This window comes from Cibotium barometz, chromosome 9 (assembly GCF_041138505.1).
Source record: "Cibotium barometz isolate CiBa-2024 chromosome 9, ASM4113850v1, whole genome shotgun sequence".
Classification (NCBI taxonomy): domain Eukaryota; kingdom Viridiplantae; phylum Streptophyta; class Polypodiopsida; order Cyatheales; family Cibotiaceae; genus Cibotium; species Cibotium barometz.
Genome location: NC_141054.1, coordinates 5,227,330 through 5,242,456, shown reverse-complemented (window position 1 = coordinate 5,242,456; position 15,127 = coordinate 5,227,330). Strand labels below are relative to the sequence as shown.

At 48.4% G+C, this 15,127-nt stretch overlaps 1 protein-coding gene across 8 annotated transcripts in view; it reads left to right on the top strand.

The window, feature by feature from the left end:
- The window catches only part of LOC147635179 (golgi-to-ER traffic-like protein), a 168,894-nt gene that overhangs the window by 114,908 nt on the left and 38,859 nt on the right, over positions 1-15,127 (top strand). For all 8 annotated transcript variants that reach the window (XR_015266607.1, XR_015266609.1, XR_015266608.1 and 5 more), the window contains exon 8: positions 5,926-5,972. Coding sequence is in view for 4 of the 8 variants with exons in the window: in XM_086802380.1 (XP_086658506.1) it covers positions 5,926-5,972 (47 nt within the window). In the remaining 4 variants the exon portion in view is untranslated. The remainder of the gene's footprint in view (positions 1-5,925; positions 5,973-15,127) is intronic.

Sequence of the window (15,127 nt, the reverse complement as noted above, 5' to 3'; positions counted from 1 at the left end):
CTCCGATTTATGAAAGCCAATGTATTTATCATGCGTGTACTCTTGCTTTATCTTTGTTAGCAAACGCAAGTTTGCATTAACAAAGACGAGCTCATCTGCTTTCTTGCTCCCAAGGCGATTCCTCTTCTTTGAGTGTATGTGACCAAAGGTACTCCATAAATGCTCCAAAGCTGATGAAGAGCACACCTGCCCCAAAATACGAATGGCCAGGTGTTGAAGCTCTGGCATTTCTGCACCATAGTCTTCCCACCAAGTGACAACACCAACATGAAACCTACAACATGACCATTTGAAAAACCACAATTACACTTCAAACATGAAATAAAGATTCATATGATATAGATTTAAATAAAGGTTTAAAATTTAGCTTTCAACCTGTCATGTTGTGCATCACTCCATCCAAACATTCCGTGTTTGTTGAGGTAGTTTGCAAGCTGATTCTTCACCTTGCGTCTTTCCTCTGGAGTACCAACCAATCTTTGCAAAGTGGCATTCCAACCACGTACCACCTCACTGTCTGCTTGCTGCGGTTTTCCCTTGTGTTGAAACTCTAGATCAAGCACATAGGCAGCTGTATGTAGTGGAGAATCATATTGGTTCCATCTACTCACTGCAAGATCCTCCAACTCTTGTCTTCTATCTGCATCGGTCTCTATCAAACGGATGTTCTCAACCATCCGATCCATGGCCTCATAAATCTTCCCAATGTAAGGCACATCTCCATCCACATGCTTCAAAACCTTAGCAATCGGCCAACATAACTTGAGAAGATGCTCTACAGAAGGCCAAAACTCATCATGTGTAATAGTAGCATAGCAAAGCTGCCTAAGTGCTTGCCTATGAGTAGGCCACGACTCCCAATCAGGGCATGCCATCATCTGCTTTAGGGCTGGTCTCACATGAAAGAGACGACGAAGCATCATGAAACTATATGCAAAGCAGGTGTCAGAGTACTTCAATAACTCTTTCTTTGCAAACCTGCGATATAATGCAAGAGAGTAATGGTGGCAGGTTATGAAATAAACAACCTCTTTGCCTGTGTCAATGGTGGCCTTTACCCAATGCAACTTTCCAATGTATTTAAGCAAGTTATTTAGACAATGTGCCATGCATGGACTCCATGTAATGTTTGGGTACCTCTGCTCCGATAGGGCCCCTACTGCCTTGTTGGTACTCTCACCGTTTGAAACAAATTGAACCACATTTTGTGGACCCACATACTCAACAACCTCACTCCATAAGTCACATAGCACAGTAGACTTTATGTAGAGTGGATTCCCTCTACATGCTACAAGTACACCTTCCAATGAATGGCTGCGTATATCACTCCACCCATCAGCCATTAAAGAGAAACTCAGTACAAAGGGCTTTGTGTGAAAATATGGTCTTATGTGTGTGTGTGTGTGTGTGTGTGTGCACCTTGCATCTCCGGAGGTTTGACAGAAACTTAGTACGAAGGGCTTTGTGTGAATATATGCTCTTATGTGTGTGTGTGTGTGGAGTGCGTGTGTGAGCATATCTTGATACAGAGTTCTACACCCACTATTGGGCACTGATGATGTTAGTGGGGATGTCGTAGTATCTAGTCCATACTATGCATAATGAAGTTGATAGTTATATAGTCTTGTGGGTTGACTACCATGACTATATAACATGCATGTTCCTAAAAGGTGAATTTGGGCACGTTCCTGGATTCATCTAGGTATAGATATATTAAACAGACCCCATACGTGCTCCATTCCTCCTTTACAGGTGCAATGGCTTCATTGATGGATGTTATCTCATTCTCAAGCAATCTCTCCCTCAAGGCATCATAAGAGGGTGGAGTGTATGCACCACCAAATGTTGCAATTTCAGCCACCATCTCTTTGAAGAATGGTGAGCGGGCAACATTAAAAGAGATCCCACAAGAGTAGAAAAAACGTGCTAGAGCAGCATCAACCTGTGCCTTTCTTTGTGGATGCCATGCTGTGTGAAGAGTGGACTGCCTAGCCTTTTCTTTGGGAGGAGCATGTGTAGGCATATCAAATGAGCTTCCACCACTCCCAAGAGATGATGAGTGCGTGGATGGCCAGATGTAGCACTTACAGGAGTTCCATGAGAAGTTGAATGTTGAGTTGGAGCACTTATTGTATGCTCCTTGCGCCGAGTATTTGGTGGAGGGGGACGAAGTGAAGCTTCGCGTTCCATTCTTTATGCATCTACTGAAGCAATCTTCTCGCATTTACCTATGCCAAACCCTGGCAAGGCAAGCAAATGGGCTTCAACCTGCTTTGGACAGCCACCTCTTTCTAGACCACAATATTGGCAACAAAATCTTCTTGCCCCACCTCTCTTGGAGTCATATTTATTAACAATGTCCACCTGCTGCCACCAATAGTCACTCTGGGTGAATTCCTTCTCATTCTCTCTCTCTCAAGATGTGGCTGCCTAGATGCCATGAATGATGAGAGTGAGAAAGAAATGCCTACAAGAGTGGGGATGGAAAAGAAAAGGGCAAGCACAAGAATGGGCACAATGTGCAGTGTGCAGCAAACTGCAAGAAAAGAAGAGGGAAAGCAACTTGTGTCTTTCTCTGCAGAGGGAATGGATGAAAGAAAGGAAAGAAATGGATTGCTAGGAGCTACAGAAACTTCAAACTTCAAAGAGAGAATCGACACTGGACAAGCTATGCACTGCTATGCGCAACGAGGTGGAAAAATGAGGATTTCTTTTTACTATTTTTTATCTGCAAACGTGAGCGCCAGGTTCGATAATGATTTGGGGCTTTTTTTAAAATCATTCGAAGACTAAAGTGCTCACCGTTCGAAGGGCATTTTTAAAAATCATTCAAAGGGCTTTTTTTAATCCACCCCTGGCGTCGTCGCCCTCGATAAAGATTTAGGGTCTTAAATCTTCGATCTGCCCGCCCGATCCTTTTTTGCTCATTTTCGTTGGGCGACGGGGATCGCATCGTCCGGTGCGCTATTTTTTTTGGCTTGCCTGGCACGTGGCTTGAGACCCACGAAACGACTCATTAATGGCCTAGGAAACGTTTCTCTCCAGCCAGAAACTCCGGAAACTCACTGTTTTCGGCAGACGAAAACGTTTTTGCAAGTGAAATGCGTTTCAGCCCTAACACTGCACGAAACAGCGTTTCTTCTCTCAAAAATGAGCGTTTCCGGCGTTTCTTGTAACTATGATCTACGGCTCAGGGCCGGAAGGAAGATCTGGCATGGTATCTGTACTGCACCCTCCGCTCGTGTATGGATGTGAGCTCTGTATGGGCTACGGCCGGCTGACCCCTCAGGTCACATGCTATCTAGGAAGATCTCTTGAAGTCGCTAAAGAGAAGAAAGGCCTTGACAAATGCTCCTCTTCTGCTCACGGAATCTAGGAAATTTTCTCTATGCTGCCTCTTGCAGTGTAAACTGCTAATCTTCCCAATGATTGCATCCAAGGTGCTTGCCGTCCCAAACCTCAAAGAAAATCCAAACCCTCCCATATCTGCTCTATCCTGCTGCATATCTTAGAGTCTTGTATGAGATTGTCAGGGATCCTAGTGTTCAAGTGTGTGTCTGACCTCAAGGGATCCTCGAGGGACATGATAACTGGAGCATGATCGGAGAAAGTAGTGCTTGCCAAGATGCCAATCATGCCCCCATGCCCGTAAGCCCACTCATCTACATGGAATCTATCAAGTCGAGAAAGATTGGGGCCGATGCTCCTTCTGTCAAACCTCGAGACGTAGACTCTCGGGGCTACGTCCAAACATTGGTAAGTGCCAAGGGTCATCAACTCCTCCCAAGCAAAGTACTCTGAGCCAGAATATATAGCCACGCCTCCTTCGAGTCTATCCTTTGCTGACTCTATCATGTTAAAGTCCCCACTTATGCACCAAAAGTCGGCTTGTGGAAGGGATTGGCGAACTGTACTCAAAAATTTTGCTCTGCTTGCAGTAGCATTCAGGGCATATACATTTAGAAAGCCCACACAATCCTCGCCAATCCTGATGGTAACCCACTGAGCCCACCCAGGGTCAATGATGCCTGAGCCAACTACTCCTGGCAAGAGCTGCTCGTTGACAGAAATACAAACTCCCCCTACGTCCCGGAGGGGCCAAAAGAGGGAGATCAAATAGTGTGACTCCTGGCTGGTAAAATCTTCCCGCAACGGTGGGTATGCCCCTTGGAAAGATGGTGCTCCTGGACGAAGAGAATGTGAATGGGTCCCTCGATTGCTACACTATGGATGTCTCCTCTAAGTACGCCACGCCTCTGAAAACACTGAGGCCCCCCAAACCCTGGATGTTCCATGTGGCAATTTTCATATCTAATCTTTGTGGGAAATAGAACTATCAGAATTGACCTCTACTCGAAGAGTCTTGGGCGTGGGTTTCGACGGGGAGTAATCACAATCAGTCCTAGGACGAAGGCGCGCCAAGTGGACGCAGATCTTGTCCTTCGGGTGATGCCACTTTGTCTGAGCTCGGGAGTAAGCATAATTTGAGGTTCACCTGTCACAATGCAGGTATCTGTAGAAGGGGGGAAGGGGTATTGCTATTGAGATATGAACACAAAGAGAAACACCTCCAAGTTGGAGGACATCACCTGCGTGTCCTAATCCCTGAGCCTCCTAGCCAAGCGGCAAAGAGTAAGCACGTCGGTGATGCGCAGATCATGTAGATGATGTAGAGAGCTCAACTACCTGCCCATGGATGGCGGCAGACGCGGACTCTGTGTCCTTATCCGTCCCCCGGGGCTACACTCAAGGAGAAAGAGAAGATCACCGCGCCACTCTCTGGCGTGGAGGGCCTGGAGTGATGAAACGCTACTCAAATCCGAGTGGGAGCCACCGTCTCCTCGAAAATACTAATTCCTTCGACATGGAGACATTGAAAGAAATTATAATCCACTGGTTGCCCCAAGACCCTTGACTTAGGCGGGAGAGCCCTCACGGGGGAGGCAGGGATGGTGATCTCTACTGGCTCCTTGAAGCGATGAATCAAGCAGTAGATTCAACTTGCCGACTACCTTCGTGGCAGGTGCAAAACATCTTGCTCTAGTACTAAGATGAGCTCTAATCCTCCAGGCTCCATCATCCACCAACTTGGCTTCACCTCATCTGGCGGAGCGCTCAGCTCGGGACCATGATACTTTGCAAGGTTTGCTCGAATGAAACACTGGATGCATTCTCCAATGGCTCGATAACTCCAACATCACTGAGCTTCTTGATAATCTTGAATGGGCCTTTCTTTTTGGGAGCTAGTTGGGAAGCAGCTTCCCCGGACTGTTTGAGCCTCTCCTTCATGATCTTCATATAAACCCAATCTCCCCTTGTGGACATAAGAGTCCTATGTGAGCCAAAGGTGGGAGCTCATCAGCAGCGTCACCGCTGGCACATTTGGTGTGCCTGGTGCCATGAGGCCATTGATGGATCCGTCACCCAGCTAGTGGAGACTTTTTTCTTTAACTAGACAGACATGATCCACACCCTTCGTGGGCGATGGAAGGGCCTCAAAGGCAACTCGGCTCGAATGCAACAACATTGGGAAGCCTTCTTGTTGCAGTGTATCTATTGTGTGTTCTTAAATACGAATTGCTAATCCTTTTTTGACCTCAAACTAGTTTGCACGTAATTGAATCCAATTGAAATTGCCGAATGCACTTGTCATAGCTATTCATGTGAACATGTGAATGGGGTGAGAAAAGTATAGTCGTGACGTTTTTTAGTATTACACAAGGTGAAATGTTTTCTTCGAAGTAGCAATGACCTTCTTTATTGACATGTCATATTTGCTATATGTATTCTAATTCTTGAGTTACACACCACTTGCCTGTAGAAAACTTTTAATCATCGCTTTATATGTATTATGTCTTGGTTTTTAGTAGATCACGCCACATTTAGCAAGCTCCATCAAAATAATACCCACCTTTGTCATTGCAGTGTGATCCTGAAGAAGCGGATTTGATGATAGCCCGAAGTGTTCTCTTGTAAGTGACCACTAGCTTTAATATATTGCTTTTTTGTTGTTCTCCTCAAGGCATCAATAATATGCCGAGGTATGCACTGGTATAGTGGTACAGCTTAAGATGAAGGATTGTGTACACAAGGGCAAGCTTGTAAATTAAAGACTTGTAGCTCCATTTTAAGGAGCTAAGTCTGCCAAGGATCTCAAATAATCTTTTTTGCTAGTTCAGATATATGTCTTGAAGTTGATGACTAAACCATGTAGCTGGAGTTGTGCCTTGCAAATTGCTTAGCGACCAAGAAGGGGGCTAAATTCTTTTTAATAGATGACATTTTGGCTTACACATAAAGCAATGTCACATTTTACCTAGAAGAAATGCACAAATAGCTAGAGAATAGACTTGGTTCTCATGAATGTTTCAAGGTATGTTCTCTTAGGGGGCATTTCTCTTTAAGATTTTTTTTCACATCATGTCGATATTAAGCCAATCATTCTGAATATGTTAAAGTTGTGGAACCTTCAACCTCTAGGCCTTATGATTTATGGGTGTTTTAATATGTGAAAAGGTCTTTAATACCGTTTTAGAATTTGTTGGCTGACTCTCAAAATTTCTTCTTCTCAATGCGTAATCAATTGTATTGTTTAGAGTTTGGACCTCACCGTAACCTGTGTTCAGTCCCCTCCTCCAGCACACCAGCTTCCCGTACCCTTCCTAGCTAACTCCTTGCCCCTTTGCCTTGCGCACAAGTTTCCCACCTTCCCACCCCCTTGCACACGTGGTTTGCCTCATTCTTTCCCTCACGAACTTGCTCCCCATACTCCTCCTTCAACACTGCTCCTGCCCACAGCTCTCACTCCAGTTGTGTTGCCTACTCCCCTCGTCTTGTACAGCCTCTCTCCTCCGTCTGCCAAGCCTACTTGAATAACCTTTACTGCCTTTCCCTTGCTCTGCTCTTTCCACCTAGCCCCTAGTCATAGTAGCAATGAAATGTGGCCTTCAGCTTTTTTCCTTTTTTATGTCCTTGCCAAACACAAGGCAAAGTGATCATTCTCATATTAAGCCAAATTGTGGTTACCATGAGTATATAACATGCACATTCCTAAAAGGTGAATTTGGGCATGTTCCTCGATTCATCTAGGTATATAATTCAGCCGTATTAGCAGACTTGCAGATTTCACATTGTGAAATTTTCGTCCGAGTTGCGGCCAGTTGATATTGTGCTATTTCTTTCTATCTTTAGCGGTGCATTTGCCCTATCAACTACTTATTTGCTGTACTAATTCTTTCTATTTGCTACTTCGCTTAGTGCTAGGCTTCACTATGGCTGAGTTTGCCCTGCATCTCCAGAGGTTTGACAGAAACTCAGTACGAAGGGCTTTGTGTGAATATATGCTCTTATGTGTGTGTGTGTGTGTGTGTGTGTGTGTGTGTGAGCATATCAAAATTGTCGGCTGTCCTCTTTCATCTAAGTTAACTTTTGCTTGGAAACAGGTTACGCAATATCTTTTTTGGAATCCTAGGCTTAATGCGCAATCCTCTTCGCTTCGCCTTGAGAGTATTCATTGGTCAAAGGCTTTTGATGTACCCTTGGCTCTACGTGAGCCTAGGAAGGCATATTTCCTTTCAAAGAAAGGAGTTTATCTTATTGATGATGTTTTGGATGCTGGTGGCCATGTGCTTTCTTTTGTGGTTGCCGCCAGAAAATTTGGTCTGGGGATGCATTATAGATCAATCTGGCAGCTTATTCGAGAGCTTCTTGCTCCTTTTGAACCAATTGCAGATTTGGATCATTCTGATCGTTTGGTTGATTGGAGCCTTAGAAGAGAACAACCTGCACGAGGCCCTTTATCAATGGCTAAACTTTCGGTTCATTCGACATATCATCTCTTGTTGCCTGCCTCTTGGGTTCAAGAACATGCGAATCAGATTTGGCATCTTCATAAAAGTCAGGCTTGGTGGAAACAACGGCTTCATTCTCTTTGGAAATGCAGTCTTCCTTTGAAAAGTAGAATTTTTTTATGGAGATGCTTGATTGGAGTCTTGCCAGTCGGCCTTTTCTTGGCTAGGCGACTTTTGGCACCTTCAACTTGTCATAGTTGTGGTGCTTCTCGAGAGACAGTCTTCCATCTTTTGTGGAGTTGTCCTCTGACTAGGACTTTATTGGATCGGATTGCTGCACGTTTGAGAGCCCGCTTTCGACAGGCACCCTTTGGGAAATACTTTTGGATCTTCGGTCTTCTCCCTTCACCCCGTAGATCCTATAAAGTCTTCTTTGATTGGGTTCGCTACTGGGCTTTATGGACTACCTGGCAGTCTCGCAACAGGATAGTTTTTGCTAGGCCTCATTTGGATGCTTACTCATTCTTCCGTTCCTCTCTTCAGCAATCTTTATATGACTCTCTCTCTCTTCATGAGATTGACTCATCTCTGTATGCTCTTTTTACAGATTGCTTTTAGATGTTTAACTATGTTCACACTGAACATAGTGAACACTCTAGTAGTCTCCTTTGTATATGGTCTTTTTGGTGGGTTTTCCTCGTTTTGAGGTTTCCCACCTGTAATTAATGACATGAAGCTTTACAAAAAAAAGTGTGTGTGAGCATATCTTAATACAGAGTTCTACACCCACTATTGGGCACCGATGACGTTAGTGGGGATGTGGTAGTATCTAGTCTATACTATGCATAATGGAGTTGATAGTTATATAGTCTTGTGGGTTGACTACCATGAGTATATAACACGCACATTCCTAAAAGGTGAATTTGGGCATGTTCCTGGATTCATCTAGGAATATATATATATATATATATATATATATATATATATATATATATATATATATATATTTTCAAGATAGACACTTCTTTAAAGTATGGAAAAGTCATACAACAATCACGGCTATGAGCTAGAATAGAATAGAATCGCCCCAGTATGTAAGGTGATCTCAACCACTGAGTAGCATCATGGTGCCATGAAAGACTTGTGGGACTAGAGGAAAAGAAAATGCCATGATCTCACTCTTGCATAAATACAACGCGCTTTGCCTACGCGGAACGAGAGGACCCCTAAATACGAGCCCAAGTAGCCATGAGAATATGGATGATATCACCCCATATAGTGCTAATGCACTTAGACTCAAAAATCTAGACACCCTTAATAGCCTTCGTGCATCTAGCTCTCCAGATCTGCCATGCTGTCATACTGGCAACAATCTCCCAACTGGTGTCAATCCTCTATCTTAGGGGTGTAGAATGTGAGTGAGGGACGATCGAGCGAGCGAGCTGCGCCCCCCCTTCCCTGCACTGTGTCGCTGTTGGCGCCCTCCCCCCCTTGTGCTTGCTCCCTCTTCCCCCTCGTTTTGCGCCTGTGCCTGCCCCCTGTCACGCTTGACTGCAGCAGCCCCCCCTCCCTTCCTGCGCCCGCCCTCCCTCCATTCGCCGCATGTGACCCCCCTCCCCTCCCTCCCTTTCTGTGTCCACCCTTCCTCCCTTCGCCGTATGTAACCCTCCCCCCTTGCCTTTCCTTTCTGCACCCTCCCCCATTCCCTTCACCGCCTGTGACCCCCCCCCCCCCCCCCCCTTCTTTCCTTTCTGCGCTTTCCCCCCCTCCTTTCGCCACATGTGCACCCCCCCCCCGCCTCTCCTCTGTTGGCGCCTTTCTCCCTCTGCCTGTTTCTGTCTTTTTCTTTTTCTAGGCCCGCCTCCCCCTCCCCTTCGCTCTCTAGCCATTCCGCTTCCCCTTCTTCGCCTCATCCTTGTTCCTCCGGCAGCGGCCTCAGGTTGTGGGCAGTTCTTTATTTTTTTGGCAACTTTCGGCCTCTTTTGGTCTTCGCCCCCAGGAGGACTCCATGGCAGACGCTCTGTCTCCTCCGACCGAGGCCACGGTTACTTGCCTTTTGTTTTCTAAAGCGGACCTGTAGCTTCTCGCTACGACTGTCGCATCCCTAGAGGCATCCACTTTGGTATGCAAGATTGTCGTAGCCGCCCCGCGCGTGGCCAACTGAGAGATCTTCTTCAGGCTAGCCTCCTAGGTGCACTTGCAAAGATCGTAGATATTCATCCTTTGGGGCGGGGCTACTACCAAGTTGAGTTCGACTCACCAGCGTGGTGTTTGATCTTGTCATGTAGCTAAGCTTCGTTCCACTGCGTACGGCTCAGGCCTTCTGTGCACGGTGGCAGCATTGCATCGACCCGGCATTCGACCCATTAGCTGGAGTTTCAGGCTTTCTCGTGACAGTCTGCTTTCTAGGCCTTAGGAAGGAATATCTTCCTCTTCTCCCAGTGATTGGTGGTGCCATCGGGAGAGTGATGGAATCCCCCCCATTGCTCCCTTGGCGCTCGCACGAGCAGCCGGGATTCCATCTCTCCGCATCTGTGTTACCTCTTGGGTTTTGTGCCTCACATGATATCTATTCCCAGCCTTGGGGCCGACTCCATTATGCAGTGAGTGGAGTATTCCGGCCTTCCAGGCCAATGCTTCGCTTGTAGACAGATGGGTCATTTGGCCAGAGCTTGCTCTTGGCGTCAGACTAGGAGACTGCCCTTGGTGGTTCCCCCTCCTATTTCCTGCTCAGATCCTCACTAGGGAACCGAGGGACGAGCAGGTTCCCAGGCCACGGAGAACCTAGTTCCAACCATGGATGACCCATTAGCCGGAGAGCGGCGGACGGTTAGCTCACGCCTCGGTCGTTGGCCAAGCACCATAGCTGAGCGTCACTGCCATGCGCGCCAGGCTGGTAGCATATAGGAGGATTCGGTTGTGTTAGAGAACCGTTTCGAGCACTTACACAGCACGGGCCCGCAGACGGCGGCCCCCTCCAGTCACGGAGAGGTTCCCCCTCCCCCAATGTGACAGTCGATTCCTCGTTGCGACTTCTCCTCTGGCCCTTAGTGCCCAATGGGGCAGGTTGACCCCACCCTCTCTTCGTCAAGCCTTCCCTAGCAGCCTTCCTCTCCGATGGATACCTCTCGGCAGTGTCCCTCTCCAGCCTCTCCACCTTCCCCCCCCCTCGCCTCCTCCCCCCTTCCCCCACCCTCTCCTCCGACTCTACACGCACTGGCTCCATTTTCCCCTTCCTCTGGCCCTCAATGCCCAATTGCACAGGTTGACCCCACCCTCTCTTCGTCGAGCCTTCCCTAGCAGCCTTCGTCTCCGATGGATACCTCTCGGCAGTGTCCCTCTCTAGCCTCTCTACCTTCCCACTCACCCTCGCCACCTCCCCCCCTCCCCCACCCTCGCCTCCGACTCTACCCGCCGTCGCTCTATTTTCCCCTTCAGTACAATTTGGACTCCCCTTTTCTCTGGCTATCTCACGAGGATACCAACTGGATTATCCGGTTAGATCTTCTCAGCCTCTACACCCATTGCACATGGATCAGACCTTCGGAGCTCCCCACGAAGATCCACTTCTATAGAGATCACTTCCTCACACTCACTGAGGGTGGATTCATCCAGCAGTCGGGCTACTTGAGTGTTCACATGTCCCATGCCATGCGGATTGCGATTGGCCAGATACGGGTTTCATCCCACCGCCTCAGAGTGGAGACAGGTAGAGCTGAGTGCATCATGAGAGCCGAGAAGCTCATATGGAGACCCAGAGAGGAAAGGATCTGCCGACTATGCCACACAGAGGTTGAGACGGAGGAGCATTACATATGCCGCTACCCAGTATACAATGAGTTCGCGATGAGAGGTTTCATTTTCTATTTCGTGAGGGATTTGGTCCACTCTCTAGAATCACTGACTTCTAGGACCAGCGTTGCCTAGGCCTCTTCCTGCTTGAGTTCCGTAGACACAGGGACAGCTTCTTGAGAGAGCTTCAGCCCCAGCCACCTTGCCCCCTCCCTCACCAACCAACCATCACCAGTTTCTTCCGGACCCAAGAGGTGGAGGACGGTGACATAGTGGATCTTGTGGACCCTCCACGAGTTGCTCTGGACCTGCCTCGCCCGCCGAGAGGAGTTACATGGGACCGAGTCTCTGCACTCTAGCGTGCTCGACGCCCTCGGCCCCCCCGTCGGCCATGATCACCTCATCAACTCCAGATCCAGGACATGCTTCACCGCCATCGAGCTACTTTTTCACTTGACATAGCTGAGGGAGACCTCTCGGCCCTACTCATTAGCCCCATGCTTGATATTTTGGAGAGTGGTATACCATCACTCGCAGCTGATGTTGCTCTCATGTTTCTATGTTCTTAGTATTCCATGATGAGTTTCCATGGACAATTTTGTATTACCCCAGTGAGATAGCTATGTTTATGTTTTCTTTTTGTTTTATTTTCCATTCCATGATGAGATATGCCATGGACATTATTGTATCACTTTGGTCTCATAGGCCCATTGGGTCTTTAGTAGATTCTTGATATATCTATCTATCTTTCTTTCTTTCTCCGTGCCTACTATCCCATCCCCCCCGCCCCCGCCCCCCCCCCCCCCCCCCCCCCCCCCCCCGCGGGGCCTCTCCAGAGCATTCCCGTCGGCCCTGATCCGGAGAGGAGAAAGTTGGCGAGTTCCGTTCGTCGCTTGATTAATCGTTTCTCAGAGCCGGTGGAGATGACCATTGCAGCCTCGCTAGTGAGGGCTCTCTCACCTGAGTCTCCAGGTGGGCCCCCTAGGATCTTGGGGCAGCCTATGGATTATAGTTTCTTCCAGTGTCTTCCGATGGAAGGGACAGACAGGTTCGAGGAGACTGTAGCCCCTATTCGGGTATGTGTGGTCTTCCACCATTCCCAACCCTCTACGCCAGAGAATGGCGCGATGATGTTCTCTTTCCCCTTGAGCGCCCAAGACTCTTCGGGGCATAAATGTTGTCTTCCTAAACATTTATGCCCCGAATGCAGCTACAGGTAGAGCTATCTTTTGGAGCATTATCCGACAGGCCCTGCCCCAGGCTGATTTTTGGTGCATGGATGGTGACTTCAACATGACAGAGGTAGTAGAGGAGAGACTTGGAGGTGGCACGGCCACAGTCTCAGGAGCGGAGTACTTTGCATGGGAGGAGATGATACTGATTCTTAGGGGGCAAGACCCTCGGCATCTTGTAGAGTTTGGGCGTAGCCCTGGGAGTCTTAGCTTCTCTCAACCGGATAGGTAGAGCATTGGGCTCAACCTCTGTTGGTTAGAGAGGTTTTATGTCAACGAGTGGGCTTGCAGCCGTGGAGGCATGGCTGGTATTTTGGCAGGCACTGCATTTTCAGATCATGCCCGAGTTATTCTGTCCCTAGAGGACCCATGGAGGCATGACAGGCATGCGAGCTCCAGGATTCCAGACAGCCTCGTTCTGGACCCCAAGATCTGTAGCCAGATCAAGCAGATATGGGTGGGACTGGACTTTTCCTCGGGCTCTGTAGCGTGCACTTTGGATGATGGCCTTGGGGACATCAATATTTTCTTACAGGAGGCAGCCCTGAGTAGATTGGAGGGATTTCGGGAGCAAGAGAGGAGTCTGAGGAGGGGCCTAGCCTCTTTACGGCGTCTTCACGAGAGTTCCCCAGACAACCTGTGGATTGAGAGTCAGATCGCTGCCGCCCGCACGGAGTTTTAGTCCATTGAGGAGAGGAGGGTGGAGTAGTCTTCACGAGAGTTCCCCAGACAGCTCGTGGATTGAGACCCGCACGGAGATTCGGTCCTATGAGGAGAGGAGGGTGGAGTATAGATACCATGCCAGGGCTTCATTCTGGACTCAAGCCGGTGACAGAGTTACTAGAGACTTCTTTGAGATAGTTGGCCCCCATAGGAGGAGAGACGGTATTCGTAGGCTCCATGGCCAGGATGGAGCTATTGTTTTTGATCCCCGCATGTGAGAGCCATCGCCACGGATTTGTTCCGATCTCTTCTCACTGGTGCCCCATTATCCCCGTAGGTGATGGATGCACGTGAGAGTTTGGAGGCACACAAGAGAGGTGGTTCCCCCCTCCCTTTGGTCTTTCTTATTGACCACTTTCACTTCAGAGGAGCTGGCGGAGGCAATGAAGGCATTACCTAGGGGCAAATGCCCGGGGTGGTGGGCTTCCTGTTTCTTTCTTTCTTCACCAATGAGACCTCATGGAAGTTGGCCTTGGTGTTGCCTTCAATTAGATTACGCTCACAGGTGCCATGCTAGAGAGGCTCACAGAGGGCTTGATACGTTTGATTCCCAAGGAGGGTGGTGATAGATTGGAGATCCGGCAGTGGAGACCCATCACCCTTCTAGGGACGGCTTATAAGATTTTGGCCAAGGCCATCAGCAAGCGACTTCAGCCTTCTCTCCCAGACTTGATCCATGACACTCAGACTGGCTTTATTCAGGATTAGAGCATTTTGGACAACATCTTTACCTTTTGGGAGGTGACAGTTTCGGCTAGGATGCGGCAGTAGGACCTCATTGAGCTACTCCTAGACTTTGAGAAAGCTTATGAGAGGGTGGATTGGAGCTTTCTGGAGGGCACTATGAGTCGGATGGGATTCCCCATGGAGTGGATTCGTGGAGTCTTGGGACTTTATTCAGCATTTCACAGCTAGGTTCTTTTTTAGGGAGCCCGAGGCAACAGATTCTCCCTTTCCCGCTCGGTTTGACAGGGCTGTCCTCTAGCACCGTACCTCTTTCTATTTGTTGCCGAGGCCATGAGTAGTTTTCTTTCCGCCCAGGAGACTGGACTTCAGGGATTGCACCTTCCCCTCCGCACGCAGGAGGAGCTGATGTACTCAAAGTTTGCAGACGACACAACAACCTACCTTGCTGGAGATGTTGGGAATCTCTAGAGATTTGCGGAGGCGATGGAGATTTTTTGCCATTCATCAGGAGCGCAGATCAACTGGCACAAGTGGTGTGGTTTTTGGGTAGGCTTAGCACCCAGCCCGACTTGGCGACTAGTTGAGGCTTTCCAGTGGATCCCGAGGGGCACTCCAGTCCAATACCTCGGTTGCCAGGTTGGCATTGATATCTCCCTCGAGCAGCAGCTCGCTCCGCTTCTAAGTATTCGGAAGAAGCTTTTATACTGGAGCTTGGCGAGGCTATTCCTAGCATGTAGAGTGGTGGTAGTAGCTTGCCACCATGTGGTACATTACCTCGTGCTAGGCCTTTTCTCGGCCATGTATTGGCCAGGTACAACGTTTGATCCGGAACTTCTTGTGGGCCTTCTTGATGGGAGGCCAGCCAGGGCCAAGGTGGCATGGAGAGTGATCATTCAGCTACGT